This window comes from Mauremys mutica, chromosome 19 (genome assembly GCF_020497125.1).
Source record: "Mauremys mutica isolate MM-2020 ecotype Southern chromosome 19, ASM2049712v1, whole genome shotgun sequence".
NCBI lineage: Eukaryota > Metazoa > Chordata > Testudines > Geoemydidae > Mauremys > Mauremys mutica.
The window spans coordinates 25,123,428-25,147,813 of record NC_059090.1 but is presented as its reverse complement, the minus strand read 5'-3'; the positions used below and the strand labels follow the sequence as shown (position 1 = coordinate 25,147,813).

Below are 24,386 nucleotides of genomic sequence, written 5' to 3'. Positions count from 1 at the left end.
GGTCTGTCAGACGGTGCCGGGTCTGTCAGACGGTGCCGTGCTGGGTGTGTTGGTGGGGGCGGGGGGTCTGTCAGACAGTGCTGTGCTGGATGTGTTGGTGGGGGGTGTCAGTGGGTGTGTTGGTGGGGGGGGGTCTGTCAGACAGTGCTGTGCTGGGTGTGTTGGTGGGGGGTCTGTCAGACGGTGCCGTGCTGGGTGTGTGTGTGTGTGGGGGGGCTCTGTCACCCAGTGCCATGGGGTGTGGGGGGGGGGTCGGTCAGACGGTGCTGTGCTGGGTGTGTTGGTGGGGGGGGTCAGTGGGTGTGTTGGTGGGGGGGTCTGTCAGACAGTGCTGTGCTGGGTGTGTTGGTGGGGGGGGTCAGTGGGTGTGTTGGTGGTGGGGGGGGGTCTGTCAGACGGTGCCATGCTGGGCTGGATGTACTGTGTCAGCAGCTGGCCTGTGGGGTTGGTAAGGAGCTGGTAGAGCACATGGGGATGATCATTGGACACAGGGTCACACTTATAGGTAAGCAGTGTCAGCAGCTGTTCAGTTGCCCCCATTAACACCCAGCAGCAGCTCAGGCTGATTTTCACAGTTTTGGCCTTTTCTGTAAATCCCCAATTCTGTGACCAGCTAACACCTGTAAAAGTGTTAGACAATATCTACAGGTCGTGTTAAAGGGGGTTTCACCTCATGTTCATTCACTCAGTTTTAAACAAGCACTTCCCCCCCCGCCCACTCTAGACAGAATTTAAATGACTCTCAACTTGCTGACTGCAGACAAGACACTGTCAGAGAGAGACAGCAGCTATTTCACTGGAGGAGGCACCCATTGGCCAGTATGCAGTGAGGACTTACCAGCATTTTGTCTCTTTGTGCACGTAGCTGTTACCTCTAGCATCCTGCCCAGAACGTTGGCAGACTTCCTTTGAACGTCAGCCTTCCAAAACCCTCTCGGCGAACACGTATCTGCTACCCCGGCATTCTGTGCAGTTCTAGCACATGGACCCCAGCTGACCAGTTACATACAGAAACATCCCCATGAAACTGTTGCATTTGGGATACCACAGAACTAGGCAATTGCCCCAGTGGAAACGTTTTAAGTGTTAGGCATCAGTGCTATTCTTGAAAAGCAAGGACTGGGGCTGCTCTGAGAAAGTGGGATGGAGAAATGATACATGCTCAAGGAGGTGTTTTAATTCACCTTTAAAACGGTTATTTTTATTGTGTTTTAACTGATACAATTATAGAAAATGCTATCAAAAGTGTTTGGGTAGGAAACAGGGCTTGAGGTGAGAGAAATGAGAACCCACATCATCAACCTTCCTGCTTCTTAAAAAGATGGGTAAATGTTGTTCATATTACCATGTTGGATAGTCTGGCATAGCCTAGATGCCATGGAACTTCCACCATGTAACTTCTAATGTATCTGAGGCCTCTCGTTCAGCTCTGCCTCTCTTGTCAGTCCGAGGCCCCCTCAGTTTCCTAATGCACCTTAGTCCTACCCCTACAGCAGCCACTGCTATTCCAGTCTATGGCCCCTACATAGCTGTCCAGGTCAGGGGATAGCACATTCTAAGCAGCCAAACCCACCATCCTCTCACTGACTTCCCACAGCTTCTTGGCAACAGCATCATCACGGGCCGGGGGCCTGGGATCTTGTACCCGGCAGTCCACAAAGTACCGTCCACTGAACATCTCAATCCCCTCCTGTGTAGCACAGTAGATAGAGGTCTGGGCTCCGTCAGTAGGGTCTCGGAAGAAGAGCCAGGAGATCGGAACAAAGAATGGCCACAGCCAGATCGGAATGTAGCGGAATAGTTCCGTGTTAACGATTCCTGGAAGCAAAATAAAGCAGCAGCTGCAGGTAGACTGGAATGTACAGGAAACATCCCTCATCTGGGAGCAGGGTGTCTTACTCAGGAGGCATAAAGGGCAATGGTGCCAGTGAAGATGGATAGAGAGAAGGCAAAAACTATGTGAGACGCAGGCAGGCACACTGGGTTTGGTTCTTAGTACATTTCACTGAGAACCATCCACAGACCTTTGGTCTGACCCAGTATGGCCATTCTTATGTTCTCTTAGCACTCACTTAGCAGGAACTTGACTGCAAAGAGGGGTTAAGCATATGGACAGTTCAAAGAAAGTGACTTGCAAAGTAGGGTGTTGAATGGTTTCTGACCTGTACCTCATGCTTCCTCCAAATACCAGTTCCTGCACGCTCAACACCCATTTTCTAGCCTCCCTCCCACCCAAATTCCAACTGGTGCTGGAGAGGTAGGAAAGAGAATTTAATTGCAGGCCAGGCGAGATGCAGAATTAGGGGTCACGGCCTTGGGGTAAAGAGTAACTTTGGTTCATTAGAAAGCTGCCTCTCTGATTAACATTGCTGACCAGTCCTCGCCTGGGTGGGAGGCTCAGTATGAAAGGGAAGAGCCGCAGGAGTCCAGGAGCTTGAGTACCCCTCTTCGGGGAGATCTGAAATTAACCTAAATCAGAGATTATCGTCCTTCGTAGCCAGTTTGGATGTCCTGAGGCAGGTCTCAAACAGGACTGGATTGAACTTCCCTTCTTGAGTAGCGAGGCTCTGATCTATCGCCCCCAGGACCTTGGGTGGGATTTGGAAGGTGCATCCCTAGAGAAAGGCTGGACCCACACTCACCTGGGTGAACAGCATAGCAGGTTACATCGGTTCCCTCCAGTTTGTTGGCCAGCTCTCGGGCATACAAGATGTTGGCCAGTTTGCTGTTGCAGTAAGCCTGGAAGTTCTGCAGTACCCCTTCCACCGGCTTATGGAGGTTCTCAAAGTCTATCTTCCCCGACTGATGTGCACTGGAGGCCACAATCACCACGCGGCTCGGTGCACTGAGCTTCAGCCGCTCTAAGAGGAGGTGAGTCAGAAGGAAGTGACCAAGATGGTTGACCTGAAAGACCAGGTTAAAGCCATCCTTCTTCCTGCCACCTGCTCCAACCCCTGTAGAAAAAAAATAAGCTCCAATATACAGCAGTGATCTCTGGTCCAGAACTTTCTCCACCTGACAGGTCCTGCAAGCCAAAGCCAGTCTACAGTGTGTTATTCCCTGCCTCAGAGAGTCATCACCCCAACATCAGCATCCAGAGATTCCCCCCAGAACCTCCTCAGCACCTGCCTGACCTACCTACCCCTGCCCCACCCACAGCTGGAGGACAGACCCGGTAATGGGATTCCCACCTGCGTTGTTGATCAGGATGTCGAGGCGAGGCTCAGATCTCAGGAAAGTCTCTGCAAATGCTCGCACTGAGTCCAGGCTGGCCAGGTCCAGACTCATGAAGAGAACCTCATTGTTCCCGCTCTCCTGGAGAAAGGGGGGAGGCACTCAGTGTAGGCCACAGTGGTGCACGGGGCAGTGGGGCTCCGGCCCAGTGACAGCGACGGGGAAGGTGATGCCCCGTTTCCACCTTGAAGCACGGGGCAAACTGCGAACAGGAACTAGCAGAGGGAGCTGCTTGCCCTTCAGAGCACCCAGCCCCAGAGTGCACGTGTGGGTTTTTTTTTTTTTTTTTGCAGGCTCCACAGTGGTTACTGTTGGGAACCATGCAGCCAGCCCACATTGAGGCACCTGAGTGGGATGGAGAAAGGCCTCAGCAGGTGTTAAACTGGCAGTTGAGCAGGTAAACAGGGAATTCAGGCATCCCTGGGGCAGTCAGAGAATCCAGCCTGGGGGATGCTGGCATCTTGGTTAGTTCCCTGCATATGGAAATGAGGCCCACCGTGCCCGTGGAATTGCACAACCCCCTTGCCAGTACCTCTGCAGCCCTCCACTCCCCACCCACTGCTGGCACCTGCGCCCCTCACCTCACTGGGGAGCAGCAGAGCCCTTCCATGCTGCTCCCTCTCCTGGGAATAAGGGAACCCTTTTATTGCTTGTGTCATGGCACCTGAACCCTTCCCGAGCCGGTACCGCTGCCTTCTGCACCTCCCTGGGTCTGCCCCAGCCTGAGCCTCAGTGAGCCCCTCGCCTTTCTCAAAGTTCGCAGTGCGCCGTGAGTGGCACGGGACGGTGCAGGCCTGCCACACTGCAGAGACTGCTCATCTCGGGGGCTCAGACTGCATCCATCTGAGCAAGAGAAAAGGAGCACAGAGCCCGCACCCGCCTGATGTCATAGACAGCCGCTTCTCCTCGTGCTCTGCTGCGACAGGCCAGGATGACGCGAGCGTTTCTCCGGGCCAGATCCAGGGCTGTCATCTTCCCAATCCCAGTGTTTCCCCCTGGAAAAGCAGAACAAGGAGCTGGGCACAAGGAGACCAAGAGCAGCCCAGCTCTGTGTTGTGGTAGCACTGCTTTCCATCTCAACGCCATTCATAGAGCCTGCCTGAAATGCAGCCGCCTCTGGGGAAGAATGGTGTCTAGCCTCTGTTTGCCAGAAGCTGGGAATGGGCGACAGGGGATGGATCACTTGATGATTCCCTGTTCTGTTCATTCTCTCTGGGGCACCTGGCCCTGGCCCTGTCAGTAGATGGGCCTTTGCTCTGACCCAGTAGGGTGATTCTTACGAGGCGTGTGCAGCCAGCACACAAGCCCCTGCACAACGAACCAGGGGAAGAGAACTTTGCCAAGGACACCAGGGTCCAAACGTCCTCTCACTGAACTAGCCTGGGGAGCTTTGTCTTTTGAAAGTCACATGTAGAGGCTCCATATGCAGTGTTGTGCGTGGAACTGCTACAGAGAAATCCTTTTTCTTACTAGGCATAGACTGTGGAACTCATTGCCACAGCGTGTTGCTGAGGCCAAACCGCAGCCAGAGGCAGGGAGGGATTGGCCGTTTCTAGGGTTATCATGCATATCCAGAATGAGACTAGGAAATACTAGAAAAGGGTTTGGGGAGGTAAAGAGCAACTCAGCACACAGCCAAGTTCAAACTCTTACAGTCTGGGGGGGGGGGCAGGTTATCCCGTAACCCTGCTGTGGGGCTGCTGCACATTTGTCTCACATATCCAGCCCTGGCCACTGGACTAAAGGTGGACCCCAGGTGATTCTGATCTGTCTCAACTAGTGGAGTCAAGTCTGCTGGGATCCCAACCCTTGGGAGCTCCAGCCAGGTGCATTGGGCTCACATCTGTGGCCTAGAGAGAGAAGGCAGAGCTGGGCCTGGCACCCCTGCCCTTGGATGCTCTGCCAACAGGGTCAGAGTCCTGGCCCTGAGCTGGGGGGGGGGGGGAAGAGAGGGTATTCCCATTTTTAAGAGAGACGATCTACCAGAGCCCAGGTAGCCCCCCGCCCTGGAGGCCCCTGTCCCCTCTCCCGCTCACCTGTGATAACCACGGTCTTCCCTCGGAGGCTGCTTTGCGCCCGGCACTTGGCCCCTCTGATGCAGTTGTAATAGAGGAGGGCGTAGAGGCCCAGGAGCAGCCCAAGCACTAGCAGCACCGTTGTCATGGCTTCCCGGGGCGCAGCCAACAGGGTCAGCAGCAGTTTTCCCTTGGCTGCAGCCAATTCACAGACGCCTCCAGCTGCAAGATTCGCGTTTCAGGCCGGGCTGGAGCCTGAGCCAGAACCTGCAGCAAGGGCAAAGGTCACTTGCTTCTCATTGCATTCAAGCTCTCCTGGGCTGTTCTCTCATGCAGCAGAGCTATGGCAAGCCTCCTAGGCCAAACACTGCATGTTCACGCCCAGGACGTGTGCAGGGCGCAGGCTGGCGCTGAGCCAGGGACAGGACACGGGCTGTATTTCAGTCAGTCTGCTGGCAACACTGCCCCCTGCAGAGCCAAAGCCTGCAAGACAAGGAGCTAGAGATGGCCGGGAAATTTCTGATCAACGTTTTTTGTCCGAAAAAGCCAGGGTGTCAAAACTGAAACTGATTGCAGGAAAGCCTTGGTTTCCATTCATCCCCCGTGTCAAACAAACGGTGACAGAAGTGTCAGTTCTCAAAACCATCCTGTTTCGGCATTTTCTGAACAAAAACGTTCCAGGTTTTGGTTTAAATGACTTGATAGATGGGAGAGACCAGGTGGGTGAGGTGGGATCTTTTATTGGACCAACTTCCGTTGGTGAGACGCAGAAGTGAGAGCTCTGTGTAAGCTCGAGAGCGTGTCTCTCGCACCAACAGAAGCTATCACCTCGCCTCTCTAATATCCTGCGACTGACAAGGCTACAACACTATTGCTACATACACTAATATACCATTAATAAAAAGGTTAGATAAAGAAACGTTTTGATTGGCCCGGTCCAAAAACAGTTTCAGATTTTCAGTATGCAGAATTTTGAGATTGAAGTTTTGTCCTGATTTGGGATGGAAAATTGTTCTGAAATCTAAAATTCCCGCCCCAGACAGGAAACCTGCCCCCCAGCTCCGCAAGGACGGCGTGTTTGTTCTCTTCACCAACCCATGACTGCAGTGGGCCTGGTGGAGGCTCAGCACCTTTGAAAAACTGACTATTGGCACCTCTGCAGCAGCCCTTTAACAAACATGAACGGATTCATGCTCCCCGCTGGCTTCGGGGCAAGGCCATTAGCTGTAGCATCAGTATTCCCCAATTACAGGTGCACAGACAGGTTTCAACAAGCTTAGACCCACCCCTCACTTTCTGAACTATAGGTTTATTTCATGGTTTTCTATCAGAGATGCTGATTACAGTCTGGTACCATCTCTGCTAGAGAACTAGGACCCCAGCTGTGGGACAAAAACCCGATACGAAAGAACTAAAATAGCAGAGCAGGCACAGGGGGGCTTTAAACGATCTGTTATCTAGCCCCGTAGACGTGCGTTTCACTTTACAGACCTAGGAACACAAAGTCCCAGCCCTATATTCTCTGTATTCAAGAACCCCAAATTGTCCCCCAGCCCTCCTAACAGTCATTTGGAGGGACGCCTCTTATTCCCAATCATGCAGACCGTGGCCACACAATGGCAGCAAGAGTTACCTCACGTGGAAGGTCTCCTGTGTGTGTAGGCACCGCTTGCTTGCAATGCAATGACACTAGAATCATGGTCCTGGCAAACACTGGACTAGAGAAAACAGCTCAACTGCACCACTGGGCAGTACAAGCGGAGGGTGAGCCCACAGAGGGGAGGAGGAGTGTTTGCCTTCGGTTCCTGCATGCTGGGCTAGCAGAAGCCAGGAGCGGCACAGAAGGGGTGCACAGCAGCCAGCGCTGACCTGTGCAAGCCAGTTCCAGGGGGGTTGTGGCCAGCCTCCAATGATTTTAAGTGGGACAAATGGGGGCAGTAAAGGGACAGAGGGCAGAAAATGCTGCTTCAGGGGGTCATTTGGACAGGCAGAAGGGGTGCATCCCATGGGCGTATATACTAACCTCCCTCAGGAACAGTCACCAGCTCCAGGAGAAGTTCCTCTGCTGGAGGACTCTGGCTGAAATGGGTTTTGCCAAGCACTGAGATCAGCGGCTGGAGGGTACCAGAGCACAGCATGACAGTATTAGCATGGACCTGACCACCCACCCCTGCCCCAGGTTATGGCTGAAGATGATTAAACAAACCCTCACCTCCCAGTACCGGAGGCTACATTCATGCAGGGCTTGAAAACACTTTGGACCCCAGGGCTACAAGAAACCCAAAGCCAACACATTAAAGGCTGCTGCCAAAATCCCAGAACTTACTCAACACAGGAGCTAGTGATTAGCCAATCCAATGTGTCACAGGTCTCAGGAGGTGAGCACAGGTGTAGCCCTGAGCTACAAGTGAAGTCATGGCCCAGGAGCCTTGCTGCAGTGCTGGGAACATGGCTCCCGGGAGGACGCTCCCTTCACACCAGGCCTCACAACCTGCCTAAGGAGGAAAGTTCCCTGTCTGGAGAGGGTGAGAAGCTATCTGAGCCCCAAACTGCAGGTGGGAGGGAAAAAAGAAGGGTGCAAGTGTGGTTCTCGCTCTGTTTTCAATAGTATTATGAGAGTTTATTAATACAGACTTAATGCCATTGGAACAGATCGCAAATCCTTCCGTCTTTGTACAAAAAGAGTGAGTATTTCCAGATCAGAACATCGAGTATAAAACAGTAAAAATACAGCAGAGCGCGGCTCTAGGGCAGGAGAGCCAGGAGTGAAGGGGGAAGCTGCTGAATGGGAGCAGCTCCCGCCCTGTAATAGCTACAAACCTTGAGTGCTAACAGAGCGAGTCTGCTGTGCAGCACGATGCCCTAAGAACATACCCTGTACGGGGGAGGGGATGCACACCGCCAGTGCATGGCACTGATGTGGGAGCCACAGGGGCCATCACAGATACACCCTGTATTCAAACCTTCCATTCTTCAGGAGCTCACTTTGTGATCAGGGGCAGACCAGGGCTGTTCCTGGGGCCCCAGCCTGGAAGCCCTTCTCACAGACGTTGGGTTTTGCCATGGGATGCTCTTGTAGATCCTCGCTTGTGTGTACAGAGTCAGGACAGACAGTCGAAAGCAGGAGCTGACGTATTTTGTTTTTTATATACAGAATACAGGAAAGTTTCTGTAAAGTCTAAAACATTACAATGACTATGTACATCGGAACGAGCTGTTCTGAGGGCGAGGAGGTGGCAGAGAACAAAAAAGACAAACAGGTTTACGACAAACGATTTGCTACAATAGACAGTTTGAGGCAACGTCATACCACATGTAGCACTGTACACAGCTTTAAAACATTGAAATGCCATCACGGATGTATTTACACAGAGTCCAATACTTTTCCTTCTTTGAAATAAAATAGGATGGACACCAGGAAAAGAACTCACTTCTCATTGCCCATAATACACAGTAGCTACTTGTAGTGCAACCATAGCAGGGAGGGGAGGGTAAAATAAGTGGGGGAGGACAGCACTTCTTTACATTAAATAAAACAATGATATTGTATAGATTTGCTGTATGAAAACTGTATTTTTCTCTTTTAATATAAAACTATTGTCACTGGCACAAAATAGAACAAGTTTTTGATTATTTTACAACTGCATGGGAACGATCTGTCAGAGAGAGTCCAAGTCAGCCAGCACCCGCCCCTCCCCCTCGCTCTGACACGCCCTCCTTGCTGCAGCTTTCCTTTTAAAATGAAATGTATAGTACAAATATATGTGCAAATGCCCCTAAAACTTGAGCAAAAGAAGAAAATAATTAAAAAAGTGAAACGTTCTTCATGTCATGCAAGCGGCGCGTGAACAGTTTCTGGGCCGACAGAAAATCCCAAGGTGGTTTGTACATTTTTGCATTGCAGGAGTCTAAGGACAGGGCTCTTCTTGCCCCGCGGCTCTGCCTCAGCCCCTAGGGAACAGAGTTGGACCGCAGCACGGGCACCTGGTGGGGTTTCAGAGACAGCTTGTCCTCCAAGTCCATGTCTTGCACTAAGGCAGCGTCCCCTTTGGGCTGTTTGGTCGCAAAGTCAGTGATGCTGAAGACAAACTGCAGGCAGCCCAGCTTGATGTAACTGCCGTGGTGGAGCAGGGCTGTTCCTTCCCACCCCGCTCCGCTGCCCCCTATTAAACTAGAGCTGCTGGCTTTGCAATTGCAGGGTTTCCGGCGTTGCCCTTGTGCCTGGGAATTCATCACGACTGCGTCTTCGTGCGGCTCCTCGTCCTGTTTTCTGCCTTTGTGGCATTCTGGAAAAGAAACGCAAATGAGAAACAGGCTGGGGCAAGCGTCCCATCCAGAGAGCGTCACACAAACGCAGCAGCTTGTTTCTATACAACATTAAGTGCTGCAGTCACACGATCACCAGCCACTTCAGAGTGCAGGGATCTCTCTGCGGGAGTGCTGCAGAGAGCTGTACGTACACCCAGCTGTGGGAAGTGCACGCGGTCAGGTGGGCAGCAGGAGTGAAGCAATGGGAGGTTACCGAGGTGGAGAATGATGCTGGGGGGGGGAAGGGGACGGGGGGGGGACACCATTTGCTTCCAGGTCAGAGGCTGTGTTCCCTGTAAGCTGCGTGCCACACAGGAGAGATTCAAATGTCACCCAGCTGATTCAAGAGCACAGCGGCAGCATGTGTTCAGGTGCCCTTCCCCCTACATTGCTCTGTCCTGAAGCTGCTCCCGCAGGGGACCCTCCTGCTGGCTGAGCAGAGCCGGGGAGTGGAGGGGGGAGAGGCGGAGGGGGCTGTTAGGGGTCCCCCATCTCCGCAGAGCAGGGCAGAGGGGACAGCTTAGCTCAGGAGGACTCGGAGCTGCTGTGGTCTGAATGGGGAGTGGCGGAGTGCCTTTCTTAAAGAGACAGTGCACGGTTTCTGAGATTTCCCCAGAAGCCAGCTCACACAGTCAGTCAGTCTCTCTCTCTCGCACACGCACTCCTCCCCACCCCATGTACCCCACCCCCTGCAGGGCAGGGGAGGGGAGACAACAGGGCTCAGAGTCCCTCAGGACAGAGCAGGAGAGCTTTCAGTGAGTGTCTTCAAGAGACAGTGCGCGCGCACGCACTCTTTCACACACCTCCCAACACATACTTGTATTGTTATTACTACTTGGTACTTCCTGCAATGCACGTCTAGTCTCTGTAATTGTATTCTTTCAAAGTGTCTTATTTTAGTGTTTTGACTGGTCTGTGCATTTCATAATTTTTATTTCTCTTACACTTAAATTTAATTCTTTGAGTAGTGAGTTCTAAAATTCCCAACCTGTCCTGGCTGGAGTAATTATCCCTATGGTAACTTTAAAAAAAAAAAGTATATATAATTATATCTAGGTTTTTTGTTTCTACTGGTGGCACACATCTGCACATCCCTTGGTGCACACACCAAAATTTATTCTGTACGTGGATGGAAAAAATTAGAGGGAACACTGGTCAGAGGCAAATCTACAGCACAAGTCTATGGAGACCATATGATTCCAGCTCCGAACCGATGGCTTTCAGGAGAGGGCCAGGTGTCAGGAAAGGGCCCTGAGTCTGCATTCACTCGAATCAGAGGAGCAGGTATTTGCAGTTCAAAGCACTTGCTGCCCCAAGCAGCTGGGCTCAGAGGGGAGAGTTATACTGTGTAGCTGCTGGGCAAGTCTGGGCTTTGGGAGACCCCTTCCTTCCGCCTTCGGTTCTTCAGCACAAGCTGGAGTTTCCACTCCCCCCACTGCTGGCTCCTCTGGCAGCATGAGGGCAGGGCCCCATCTCCCTGGAGAGAACACGTTCCTCCATAACTTACTGATCACACTCTGCACTTTGGCAACAATGCTGCTGGGAGGAATGGGTGTGGTCTTCTCCGAGAAGTCACATGAATACAGAACATTGTCCACAGTCGTCCCATGCTCACTGTAGTTCAACAGCTCGTAATGTTTTGTATTCTAGAAAGGAAGAGACACTTAACATGTAACCCAGCAACACTGAATGGGACAGAAAGCCAGAGACCCCATTCTGCACAGCGTTCCTGCTTCCCATCAGTGCACTGCTCAGACAGAGGGACCTACCGAGCTAAACAGGCCCTTTCAGACAGTGGCAAGTCAGACTTCATGGAATCTGGCTGCATGCATATTACCCAGAATGCTCTGCATGCTGATCTTGCACAGAATGCAGAATGAGCAAATGAAAATGGCTCACACAGTTATGGGCTCTTCAATCCTCTGAATGAGATTCACAGAATTGGGAACATGCTGTACTGCCCAGGACCCAACTCCCCACCTGCTAATCCTCCGATAGACCCTCACACATTAGCCACTGTGTGCCGCTCACCACACTACCAAGGGGTCTCACCGGAAAGGAGCGTCTGCTAGTGAACAACACTTAATTCCCCAACCACGGAGCACATTCACTGTGTTGGAGAACCAGCAGGCCTCAGCCCTCCCTGCACAGGGGTCACCAGCACAGCTGTCAGCAGTAACTCCAGCCCCAGAGATTACACACACTGCCTCGGTGTGCGTGAGCCCCTGCCCCCAGCAGAGTGGAGGGGGAAGAAGAGTGACATGACACAAGAAGGAAGCCACGCGGACTGATCAGCTCGTCAGGGCGGGGTAGGATCAAGTTATGAAATTGCTATTACATTAAAAGTACAATTTTTGTTAGCTAGGTTTTAGTCCCCGTAATGTGGGCTAACAGGGACAGCGAAGTCACTGCCAACAGGGAACTATCCACCCCTCGGGTGTTCCTGGTGGGCTCCTGCAAGGATCTGCTCCTGGCCTAACATTATTCCATCACTTTAGCAGTGGTTTGGAAAGGGTCTGCAGACGACGAAATCCGTGTGGTAGTAAATAATGACAGGGACATGTCAAATCTAGAGCGCAAGGCAGGCTCATCCGAACAGCGGATGTAACACAGCCCAAAGGCAAAGTCCTACATCTGGGGACAAGGAACGCAGGCCTCACGTAGAGGACGGGGAATGATTTCGGAAAGCAGTGACTCTGAAGAGGACCTGGCTGAACATGTGCTCCCAGTGTGACCCGGTGGCTAAGAGCACTCAAGGGATTCTTGGATGTATAAGCACAGACGTATGCTGAAGAGTAGGGAGGTTTTCCCACTGTATATGGCAATAGTGAGACCACTACTGGCCTAGTGTATCCAGTTCTGGTGTCCACTCTTCAAAAATGATGTTGACACTGAAAACAGATTAAGACATGCAGAGACTCAGACCAGAGTCTGCCCCAAGGGAACCTGTCAGCAGAACTCTGTGCCTCAGAAAGAGGGTTACCAGTAAAACGCTGACCCCACCATAACTTTTGTACAAGCCTGGCTCTCACTCTGCAGCCCACAATGGAGCTCCACACAGCTGCCTTCATCTCCACCTTGGCGCAAGTGGCAAAGCAAAGGCCCAGGCACTCACCTCATCGTAGAATATGCAGGCATGTTTGCCAGACACATAGTTACAGTGACCGTAGCTTGTAAGGCACACATCCATGTCAGCTCCTGCAACGGACGGGAAGACAATATATGAGCTTGAGTCAACTGAATTCAGAACAGCTGGCCAGGCAGCACAGAGCGAGAGAATTCAATGGCAGGGGGCTTGGTGAACAGTACTCAGATAAACCACAGAACAAAGTTTCCTCAGTGAAACTTTCCCCCTGTAAGATTAAGCAGGGGAAGGTGGAAAACCATTTCAGCATTATTGTGCCCTTCCAGTGTGCTAGGGGTTTCCAGGCTGAGGCAAGAGTGGAAAATGCCCAAACTGATCATTAATCTCCCTTCTTAGCAGTTACCAGCTAGAAACCGACTCTGGGAGCCTAGGAAAGCTGTGACTTTTTAATGGCAAATCTCTTAGACTGTGCGGTATCAAGAGTTAATACTCCCATCCTAAAACAATGGCTATCAAATCTGGGCTACAGGCACCTAACCATGCCAGTCACACGGTGTCCTGCCATCTAAGTGAGCTTTCTTGCACATGTTGCCTGATAATACACAAGAGAAACAATGCCAAAATCCCAGGATAAAATGACTGGCCCCAACATGGCATTCTCCAAAGAGCTGCATTCACTTCTACTGGGGTGACTTTAGTGCATTATGGCTGGGATTGTCTATGTGCAAACAAAATAAAAGCTGAACAAACAAACAGAATGATTTTTTTCCATTGTGATTCTGCAAGCCCCCAGTTAGGAGACATCACTGACCTGTCCCGATGTAGAGGGTTCTGTAGCACATGTTCACTGCACTTCCTGTGCCCATCAGGGGATAGAACACCGCCCGAGCTTGCACTTCCTTTCTTTGCACTGGAAGACACAAGGGAGATCTGAACACTACTGAATCTGTTGCCTACAGTAATACTCGGTTACCGGGTTTAAGTATGTCCCCTACTGGGCTGTCTGGGGCTCATGCATCGCTTTCAAAAGGAAACTATCAACTTGAAATCTGGACACAATCAGAAATAGTTTCAGCGCTGACCCCCGACCAATTGTTGGGGTTTTACAGTCACATCATTCTCCTGCCCCACTGCTATGGGAAAGACCCGCACAAGCCACATGACTGTACAGGGGAAATGACACTGGGCACAGACAAAGGAAACAAACTGAGGAGAGCCTCTTTCCCCTCTCTCATCTCTTCCAGTCCCAGGACTGAGAAGCGTTAAAGCACACATCTTCTGAATTGCTGTCCTCCACTTCTTTTAAGATGGTGTCCCTTTAAACTGGATTTGGAGCTAGCGAAAGCTGCCAAGTTCACAGCTCTAGAGACAAAGCTGCTAGTTAGCCCCTGAGAAAAGCACAGGCAGATGCAGAACAAGCTTTTCCATGGATCAATTTAAAATTCCTACAGCTGGAAGGTTGGGGGCAGGGATTCCCTCTTCAACTAGTTTAATCTTAGTTCAGTCTCCACAGCAGTGTCAATCCTGGACCCTCCTACTACCGAGGCTGCTGACAAAGAACCAGCGGTTACATTGACACAGAGCTCACACCCCCATTGCACCTGGAACAGGCAGACCGCCGTCTTGTTTCACATAAGGGTCACTCACATAGCAGTTCAAATGGCAACCTGGTCTAGGTTTGAATGGCTCAGTACCCAGACCTGAAACCCCCATGTCCTCTTCCTGTCCATGCAAACACACATGCAGTCTAGCCTAAGGGCCCCGCCCCGAACGCATCTCCAGGACAGTTTCACATCACGACAAGATGTGAAACTGACAAAGCATGCAGATTACAAACCGAGTAAAGAGCATCAAACCCTCCCCCCCAAACATTTAGAATCTGTGTCTGGAATTCACCACTGGTGTCAAGAACACTCTCCATGGGATTACGTGGAGCCTTCAGCATGGAACATGCCAAAAAGTTTCATGGTTCCCAACACATTTCTACATTTGGCTGCTCTGCTTAGTACAGATCAGCCGGCAGGGCTTGTCTCAGAAGTTTTGTCTCAAGTGTCCCATCAACAAACAAAATCAAAATCAGCACAGGAGGAAGCATCTGAAGTGTGATGGGTCAAAGCAGGTAGGGAACATAGCCACAGATCTCCCCTCGGACAGACTGTGCCAATGATCCGAGATTCAGTTCTACAAGTGTCTGCTGGCCCTGTGCAGTCCCACAGCTGCCGCTAGCTCCAGAAGTGTTAGAAGACAGATAGTTACTGACAGACATTCAGAATCTGTGCTGCAATGCCACAGCCTGAAATGACCAGGTGAGCTGAGACAAGGACAAATCACATTTGTGATACAGCCAACAGGGCACTACCACAGATCTCACCTCTGTCCCTATTGTACCCCCCGTACCCCCCGCCGGTAGGCCTAGACCAACAGAGCAGGACACAGCTCCCGCAGGACAACTCTTCTTTACTCCTGAAGGCAAATGGATACGGTTCAGGGAGTCTATACTTCTTCCTAACAGCTGATAACTAACAGCAGACTAGGAAGCTGCATACCTGACACAGCTCTAAGGATTAGGGACACTAATGACCAGAGCAAGGAAAGCAGAGCCCTGACTTCAGGCCCTGGCAGATTTGATAAGTGCAGGAGGTAACAGTTCCCAACTATTTAGTGTTAGAACATATCTGCAATTTTAGCTCTGCAGTTACCAATCTGGATGGAAGAAATCCATGTATTTAAAATCTAACACCCTCACTGTATGCCCCAGCTTTTTCAGCTCACGTTTCAGTTTCTCTTGCAAGCCCACAAACCAGTTTTCTCCATCTCCAAAAAGAAGGCAGCAGGATTTCAAACACACTTGTCCATTTGCTTCCCAGATCCCCGAGCCTCTTGCCAACATGCCAGGGAAGGCAGCTGGGCCTTTCCCTTCCTTGCTAGATCAGACTGGTGCAACTTGGCTTAACACCACACTTACAGGAAACAGAACATCCATGGTTGCGAGCTGCTGTGATGCAGCAGGGAGAGAGTAAGCTCCTTTTCCTACCATGTTTGCCAAAAGCTCAACAAGGGGAAGTGGAGGAACATTTCTGATCGAAGAGTATCCGGAGAGGAGGGGCAAGAGCAAGGAAGGAGATGAAATGGGGGTCTCCCAAATACCAGAAAAGAGAGACTCTCTCTGGATGACAATCTGACAGCATGGTATGCTGAGAAAAACCACAGCTCAATGCAAAGAGACTATTCTAGGGCTGCTCTTACCTTCAATGTGATTTGCCAAAGGAGACGACTGATGGGAACTGACACTGCTTGCTACAGATTGAACTTTGGAAGGAAAGAGCTGCTGTATTCTCTGCAAGGCCAGAAACTTGATTAGCTTCTCATCCAGCATATTTATCTCAATCTCTGTTAATAAATAAAAAGCAATTAGTAAGTTATTCACGGAGAGGGCGTCATTTGATCTGCTAAAGCAGCAGAGTCCTGTGGCACCTTATAGACTAACAGACGTATTGGAGCATGAGCTTTTGTGGGTGAATCCCCACTTGGTCGGATGTATTTTAAAATCCATGGATTTCTTCCATCCAACTTGCATCCGACAAAGTGGGTATTCACCCACAAAAGCTCATGCTCCAATACGTCTGTTAGTCTATAAGGTGCCACAGGACTCTTTGCTGCTTTTACAGATCCAGACTAACACGGCTACCCCTCTGATATTTGATCTGCTGTGGGCTTAACTGTCCTGCTCCTAAATTTTGCCATTTGCTTCTGTAAGCAGCAACTCTGTCATGAAAAACTCTGCAGCCTCAAGCATCTAAAGTGCAGAGTGCTCTATTACTTTCTAAATACATTCTCTTTCCTAGCAGCATGTATGGACAGCAAGACTTGTAATCTTGGAGAGCTGCAGTCTAGACAGGAAAGGGACATTTGCGTTTTTCCTGGCTGGGAAAAAGCTGAAGATTCTACACGTGGGCAGAGACGCAGAAAGGCCATGTGTATTTCAGGCTCTTTTGGGGCATGCTTCTTGTGAGACTCAGATTTACAACCCGGTTGGAAAAAACTTGACAAGATCTATCCCAGAGATAAATGACAACTCCTTAGGAGTGGTACACTCATTTTCAGGGTCACAGTCTTTCATGGCAGGTTCAACTTAATTGTTCAGAAAGAGGAGGAATTCAGACAAATCTCTTCGTGTAAAAAGTAAATCTCAGAACAGATCACTGTTGCTGATAATGACCAGTAAGGAGGACAGTTACTCAGGCTCTGCAAAGATCTGCGTTGTGCTGGTGAACAAGTTAGTTAACCTCTTGCAAGAGCTGTCTCAACGTCAGTGTCACTGGTAAAAGAGCAAGCAAAGGAAGCAGAGCCATGGTGGCTAGTGTGAGTCCCGCTGCAAACACAGGTGGCCAAGACAAACAGCCAGGTTTTTGCCAAAGGAAACAGGGTCAAAATGTCAGTGCAAGGCAGGCTACATAGAAGGGTCACAAGCAACAGACGGAGAATGAAGTTGAGAACTGTACAGCAGTCCTCTGGATTCTCAGTAAGTCACCCTGAGGAGAGTCCCGGTTTCCCGCTATCCCACTGACAAAAGGAGAGGAAGAGGTATCAGTCTCTAGGACAAAAGGCAGAAAACGTAGCTGTAGGAAGATGTAACTGAAGGCAAACCCGTAACAATACTGCAGCCCAAATGACTGGTGACCCTACAAAGAATACGCAATCGCTGTTCTCCGAAAAGGTGAGGGAAGTGTCCTTGGATCACAGCTAAAATCGTGACATGGCCGAGCTGGGGATCTGTAGCACTTGAATGCCACCGAGCAACAGGTCTGGACACCAACATTCTGCACAGACAACCCCAAAGATTATGAGGTGAAACACTCCAAGTACCAAGGTGTGAAAGTGAATAAGACCCACGATTTTGACAGGGATGGGGCACTCCCTTGTTCACCCAGGGTAATACATATCCACACCTCAGGCCCCCTTTACTGAAGTCACTCTCCCCTTTAGCAGGGTATTTAAGGAAAGGAACATTTCCCTCTCGGCAGGTACACAAAGCAACTCCGGACTAAGATAAAGCATCAGACTACTCACCGCCGTTGCCATCCATTAATGCTTTTACAGAGCTGGTGAGGTCCAACATAGCTGCAGAGTTTGAAGTGAAAGATGAGGGGACAGTTAAAGAGCTTCCTATGGATACGGTGCTGGGACTGACCTTACCATCTAGAGAGACGGGGAGAGAAGAGAAATGTTAAGATGCACAGTCACCTCTGAGCTACTGATGAGCCCTCAACTCATACTTCTAATTTACAAACTGCACAAAATGGCTCATTTTGCTAGTAGCCATGCTTTGAAAAGAGGAGCAACTCCTCTCACAACCAGTAATCCATGCCTCCTGAAAGGGACTCTAAATAGCACCACCCCTTTTCCCAGAGCAGTTCTAGCTGGCAGAACTGAGTTCCGTTTCCACGGGCTTCTGCGCACCTCTACCATATGCTGAAGGGAAGTCACATTATCCTGGAAGTATGACCTGTGAAGCAGAGCTGTAAGGTGTTTGGGGGACAGCCTGAAACCCAAATCTCACTGGACCCAGAGGGCAGAAATCTTGGGAGCCATTTTTCTGTGTTAGCTTTTATACATTTGCAGAATTTTGGATAAGAAACGTTTTGTTAACCAGAAACAAAATGAATGTTTCTGTAACTTGTTTTGGAGACCTGCTACTGCCAACACAAGTGCCATATGTACTCTGGAAGTCTGAAAGCTCTTTTCTGGGTGGTGAGAATGTAACAGAAGCAATGTGCATACACGTGACTTTAGCTCATTCACAAACTGCAATCTTACTGCTTAAAATAGTGTGACATTTGTAAAATGTCTGCTTCAGAACTACATAGCCATGAAGGAAATTACGCCCCCGTGCCTCAGATACCCAAATCCCCTGCCTCCCCCTGATAATCTATTTAGAATTAGATGAGAAATACTAACGGCGTTTAAAAGGGACATTAATTTTTCCTTACCTAGATTCCCAAAACCTTCCATTACTAGAACCAAGAATTAAAGTCTAATTTATTTTTCACTTCCAGTGTCAGTTTCTCTTTAGTTTAGGCTCATTCACTTGTTCTCTAGCACAATGCAGCATGAGTTGAATAGCAAATACTGGAGGGGAAACCTACATTCCACAAACATTTGTTATCATAGGATTTTTTTAATTTTAATTTTACAGACGCTCTCTTGGTAGCTGACTGGGGCTTTGGTTTGCATTTTATAAAATCTAAAGTTGGGGCCCAAACTGACCTGACAGCATCCCTTTAAGAAGCATTTTCAGTATTATCCATGCGTTGCAGGACTCTTAGAAGCTTGAACATAATGTTTCTCTATATCAATATGGTCCCTTTTCCACTTGGTAAAATTTCCCTCCTCCCCATCCCCATGCTTCCAGCTGCAGCAACAGCCAAGCCCGCAGCTGTGTGTTTGCTTTCTCCTTTGTGCACCGGTGTGGTTGAGATGGTCAGCAGCCATGGGCATAGATTTTACATTAATGCTGCTTCAGAGGAAAATCTGTCAGTCACTCATACCAGAGATTAAGATAATACTCAAACCAGCTAAGCAATCGCTCTCCCCAGTGTGTACACTAACTGTTTGGATGCTCACTAGCTCCAAAAAATAATTCGTTTATTTTTAAGTGCACTGAAAGCACTTTAACAAACCAAACTTAATCACTTCCCTGCCTCTACAGAGGGCTCGGCCACTGGTGCACCTCAGCCCCTCCTATTCTCTGCCTGGGGGCTGTAATACTTGGTCTCATTTCGGTTGTTGGGTGACTTGTGACACTGAGAAGGTCAGACTAGACGATCTGGTGGTCCTTCTGGCCTTAAACTTGGACTCTGAACCCCGCTCCCCACAGAACTGTACTGGGAACACCGCCACCTCTACAATTTGCATCGTGACTGTTACATGTCTTTAATGGCCTCTTTTCAGTTGCACATGGCTTTTTGAATCTTTATGTTGTACAATGACATTTTCTGGGCTTAAACGAGTGTGAAGGTGTTGGCTTATTTGTTTTGAAGCTCGAGCAAAACTGATTCAGCGGTTTCTCTGTACAAGAAAGAAAATATCCCATTCCTCAATTATAAAAAATTGCAATTTTCTGAACAGCTCTACCATTCAAAAAGAGGATTCACTATTTTCATTGCCATAATGCGTCTGCATATCTTTGACTTATTTTTTTATGTTATCTGGTCCTAAGGAATACGTTAGTACGGTTGTCAGCGTCCACGGTATTGTACATTTCTTTTTCAATTAGCAGCACAGATATTACTGGTGCAATTCAGGGTGGAGGCTGTTAACCACAAAGCTCACTGAACAGAATGTATTATGCCACTATCAGTGTTGTAAACTTTATATTTGATAAGTACAGCAGATACAATAAACCCAGTGTTAGACTTGTCCCATGAATAACTTTCACAATTTGTGTATACATCCAGAAGGACAAAGTTACAAGACACTAAACACATTGAAGGTTGTGCAAAAAGCAGATAGAAGACTATTGTAATTCATAGGAACCAGGGTGGAGCTGAGGTTGTACATGAAATCTTAACTGTGCATTTCCTGACTAACATTCGGGATTTGGGTTTTTTTGTCTACAGCCTTTGCAAACAAACGAAAGGGGTCACACATTATGATCTTCACAGCCTTGAGTGCTGCTTCCAACATGACATTAAAGCAGAGATTTGAAGTAATCCGTTTGGAAACTCCAGCCATCTTCTTAAAGCAAATTTACTGTTACAGTTGTCAAAATAGCAACTGTGACAGCAACACAGCAACTGAACAGTTTAAATGACAGTGCGTTTCCAGAATTTCCAGTTCCTTCTGAACCCCCGATGGATCAACTGTTTCAGAAAGCAGCACAGTGCTCCCCTCTTTAGAGATGCATTCAACTGGCAACGTCCCACACGGGGCTCAATTTCTGTTTCAGGACCTATGGGCAACGCTAACCCTAACTCTTTCCATTGTGCCCTGTCTGCCATAAGCCTCACTTCTTGCAGTTACTACACTTCATGCTCTGAAAGAAAGATTTTTAAACACTCACTTCCCAGCTGGAAGGCCCAGATCTCCCCATCAGATGCTCACCTGAAGGTGGTGCTGGTGAACAGAATCTGTGTGTGGATCCGATGGCAGAGATCCCATCTCCCGTTGCCTGTGGAGGAGTAAGAGCTCTAGTGGCAGTCAAAGGGGAACTAATTGATCGCAATTCTGCTGTCAGCGGGGGGCCTATCTGCGTCTGGACATTCTTTCTTTGCAAAGTGCTGGTGGTCTCTAGGCTGGCACAAGAGCTTGGTATGGAAGCAGGCATACTTGTGACTGGCGCAGAACCCCTTTGTGCACAAGAAACGGGTCCTATGTTCTCCGTCTTCACAACGGTTCCAACTGTGTGATTCAGAAGTCCACAAGCTGCTGGGGGTGTGAGGGGCCTAGCCCAGGTTTGCCGATGAGACAGCCCAGGTATTGCATTACCTGGGCCAATTAGCCTCTGAGAATCAGTCAAGTGTGCCGATGGTTCAGAGGAAACACCATACAAATGAGGGCCATTTACTTTAACTTCAGAGGCTGTTGGCCCATTAGAAGTCCCGCAAGAAGATACTTTCTTTGACTTATCCATACAAGAGCTGCAATTGACATCTTCCTGTGGTAAAGACTGCTGGGATTGAGAAGAGCTCAAGGAATTCTGGGTGGTAATCCCTGAGGTGCACGACACGGAATAAAGGGAAGGTGTGAGTGCCTTGTCAGCTGCCTGGTAAGGGTTAGTGATTGAGCCGTCTGCCACAATAACAGGCTTAATATCAGCCTTCTCTGTCTGTTCAGAGTCCCAAAGCGAAGGCATCTGCTTAGCAGATAAATGTCTCAAAATGCTGCACTGGAGCGCAACAACACTACAGAGCCACTGAAAACAGAAAGAAAACGTAGGTAAGTGTTACAGGCTGGTCACTCATGCAGCATGTCCGCTTCAACCACCCAAACAAGCAGGTCACTTTACCCGGCATTACTCTGCCTGCTCCTGGAAAGGCAGTTCACCACCACAGCAAGACAACTTAATATAGGTATATTATGGAGCCATGGTAGCTGTTCTGATACAAATGCAGAATCAGGTGGTTAAGAGCATTATACCTCTGTCACATAGGATTTACATCTATTCCACAATATAGATCAATCACGTTGGTACTCAAGAGAAACATTTTGCCCAAACCCAAGCTAGTTACAGTGAGAGTCTGCCTTATGCCCAAAATTCCACCTCCAGCTTGCTACAAGATTCCAACAGATTCCACTTTAACACACTACTGGCCTTTCTATAAAATGGGTTTCTCTCAATCTTGTGACTCTGTAGAGAAAGCTGGAGCAGACTGCAGAAATACTTTGGCTTCCTGTACGGAAGCTTTTTTAGGGACAGGGCAGAGAACCTATTTAAACAATGAGGATTGGGGGAGGAGAAAATTCCCACTCTGAATTCCTTCAAGGCTTCCGAAGGCAGTGTGCTGACATTACCAGCTTGGGAGGCACTTTCTGAACAAGGATGGGTATTGGCTGAAGGCACGTCACCATGCATCCTTCACTTCCAGAACAGAATGGAGTCCCTACATTAGACACACATACAAGAGGCAGCAATTGCCTTCCACTGAAGTTTAACGCACTCACACTGTGGGACCAGCTCATCTCGTCACAATCTTGTAACAGACGACAGAGTGGCTTACAGTGTAGATCGCTATTTGCGAAGGGATTTGTGGCTTACAATACTGTAACCCAGCAAGAGAACTCATAGGAGGTAGAACATTTAGATTTGACATTAAAAATATGCCCATACAAAGCTTCCAATGTCCTCACATTAGTCTTACAAAAGCCACCTAGCAACATGAATGTTAACATACCAGTTAATTAATGCCACCAGCCTCACATAACCAAATGGAGAAAGCAATTTCCCTCTGCCAGATGATAAAAATGTAAACATTCAAATCACATCAAGCATTATACCCTCCTCACTCTCCCCCAGACTCTGTCAAAAACAGCCTTCTCTCTGTGGTGGGAGGTGTGATAATGAGGGGAATGTGTCTGTACAACTTACTGGCTCATACACAGACATGGTGGATACTGATATCATGCAATGCCCCATCAGCTGACAGGAGCTGTAGGACAGACCAGTCTGGGGACAATGGACTTTAACGTTGGTACTCTGACCGTCCAATTGCTATACTAAGGAGGGTTGGCTGGAGCTGGGAGACATTTCCCCCCAGCTTGTCGGTAGGGGGCTGGGATTTGGAGAGTGGAAAGGTGCCAGCAGCAGAACAAAGGAACCTGGTAGTGGTGGTGGGGCAAAGACTGTGCCTAGAGGTGCTGAAATAAGAACACTGCATGGGCTCCATTCAGACTCAAGGCTTAACACACAATCCAGCAGCTGGATCCTCTCACAGCTGTCTGGGGAGTAGACAAGAGGAAGCAAGTGTTCAAGGAGAGCTGTGACAAGTTATGGGAGGAGAGAGAAGAAACAGTCACCACTGCACATATGTTCTAGACTTGCTACTCAGAAAGATACTTTGATCGTATTTAACTGAAATGCACAGCAAAGAGAAGCTATAGATTCAAAAAATTTGCCATCGTTTACCTCTTGTTGTTCTGACTGGCTGGCTAAGTGCTCAGAGTTCAAAAGGTGCTTCTGTGAGGATTCCTCAGGGACCCCATTACAGATGAGCTCACCATCCCGAATTGCTGCAGGTGCAAGTAAGGGGGGTGGAAACCGGTATTGAGATTTTATCGCATCAGGAACCTGAATTGTCAAGAGGGAAGATGAGACATTAGATAATTACAGGTGCATTCCATTAAAATACAGTCATTCTTAACAAGTATTATCCAAATTTACTACTGGCCAACGGTTTCCAGGCCAAAGAAACCAGAGATTGTGCCAACTCCGGTCAGCACTGTGGCAGAGTGGAATACGAAAGGGGGACATCAGAAGATAGGAAAGTTTCAGGGCTATATGCAGACTTGGTTTAAGTTGACAACTCTGCTGAAGTCAATGGAATTTCTCCTGCTTATACCAGATCTGGACTTGAGCCCTTAGTGTGTTGGTTGTAGCATGAATGCATCCATTCAAACAAAATAAAAAGAGCGGGGGAAAATACATTTATTTAAAATTAAATGCCCATTATATTGAGTTATTCCTCCTCATTTAGACTGGGTGAGGTATTTTGCTGACAAATTAGAACATGTGAAGCAGTGCTGGTTCTTCTGACGTCAGCACCTGCTACAGAAGCAATTCCTCCATATCTCTACTCTGTTTTAGAAGTTAGCCACCTCAAACATTGCAGGAGAAAACCGAAGCCTGGACCCCATGCTTGGCAGGTTAAAATTCTAATTTAGAGAAACTGAAAAGTTCATGACAAAAAGCAATGCTTTCAACTGTGGGGCTGAGCCACACATTTAGTAGGATACCCTCTGCCCTGGCAGCTTTGATTCCATTAATCCTTCATCCATCCCCCATAGACAGATAAGTATCTAGTCTTAGCCTGGAGGTTCTAGTAAAGATTCCCTCCCATTTTGTTCCAAAAGTGTATTTACATTTAAACTCAAAGGAGTTTAATTCAGAAACCTCACTAACTTTAAATTGTAGTAGTGACTCTTGAAAAGTAGGGTGTTAAGCTAGCTGACCTGCTGTGACTGCAGAAAAATATTTACACATTCTAGAGCACATAAAACCAGGATTGTTTGCATGGTGTATGCTTGCT

At 48.8% G+C, this 24,386-nt stretch overlaps 2 protein-coding genes across 4 annotated transcripts in view; both read right to left on the bottom strand.

Annotated features, from left to right (window-relative positions):
- Positions 1 to 1,171: 1,171 nt before the first annotated feature.
- DHRS13 (dehydrogenase/reductase 13) lies at positions 1,172 to 5,611 on the bottom strand. Of its 2 annotated transcripts, none has more exons than XM_044993249.1 (5): positions 5,271 to 5,611; positions 4,111 to 4,229; positions 3,192 to 3,315; positions 2,643 to 2,954; positions 1,172 to 1,818 (listed from the first exon to the last, which is right to left on the bottom strand). In XM_044993249.1, exons 1-5 carry the CDS (start codon positions 5,395 to 5,397, stop codon positions 1,556 to 1,558), a joined length of 945 nt encoding a protein of 314 aa, XP_044849184.1. In that variant the 5' UTR covers positions 5,398 to 5,611; the 3' UTR covers positions 1,172 to 1,555. The 2 variants fall into 2 exon arrangements, with proteins under 2 accessions (XP_044849184.1, XP_044849185.1); XM_044993250.1 differs by having other exon boundaries at positions 3,816 to 4,229; positions 5,271 to 5,302.
- Positions 5,612 to 7,861: 2,250 nt separating this feature from the next.
- The window catches only part of PHF12 (PHD finger protein 12), a 44,553-nt gene continuing 28,028 nt past the window's right edge, over positions 7,862 to 24,386 (bottom strand). For both annotated transcript variants that reach the window (XM_044993841.1, XM_044993842.1), the window contains 8 exons: positions 23,267 to 23,428; positions 20,746 to 21,556; positions 17,713 to 17,841; positions 15,889 to 16,032; positions 13,454 to 13,552; positions 12,673 to 12,755; positions 11,065 to 11,203; positions 7,862 to 9,535 (listed from right to left, as the gene is read on the bottom strand). In XM_044993841.1, coding sequence (XP_044849776.1) covers positions 9,201 to 9,535; positions 11,065 to 11,203; positions 12,673 to 12,755; positions 13,454 to 13,552; positions 15,889 to 16,032; positions 17,713 to 17,841; positions 20,746 to 21,556; positions 23,267 to 23,428 — 1,902 coding nt within the window. In that variant the 3' untranslated portion in view covers positions 7,862 to 9,200. The remainder of the gene's footprint in view (positions 9,536 to 11,064; positions 11,204 to 12,672; positions 12,756 to 13,453; positions 13,553 to 15,888; positions 16,033 to 17,712; positions 17,842 to 20,745; positions 21,557 to 23,266; positions 23,429 to 24,386) is intronic.

What these genes read in the sequence shown, in the direction of transcription:
- DHRS13 (XM_044993249.1), bottom strand. Translation starts at nt 5,397, where the DNA reads ATGACAACGGTGCTGCTAGTGCTTGGGCTGCTCCTGGGCCTCTACGCC. An exon ending in CTGTCTATGACATCAGGCGG is followed by an intron (nt 3,316 to 4,110) that starts GTGCGGGCTCTG and finishes CCCTTTCTCCAG; the next exon opens with GAGAGCGGGAACAATGAGGT. An exon ending in CTGCTATGCTGTTCACCCAG is followed by an intron (nt 1,819 to 2,642) that starts GTGAGTGTGGGT and finishes TTTTGCTTCCAG; the next exon opens with GAATCGTTAACACGGAACTA.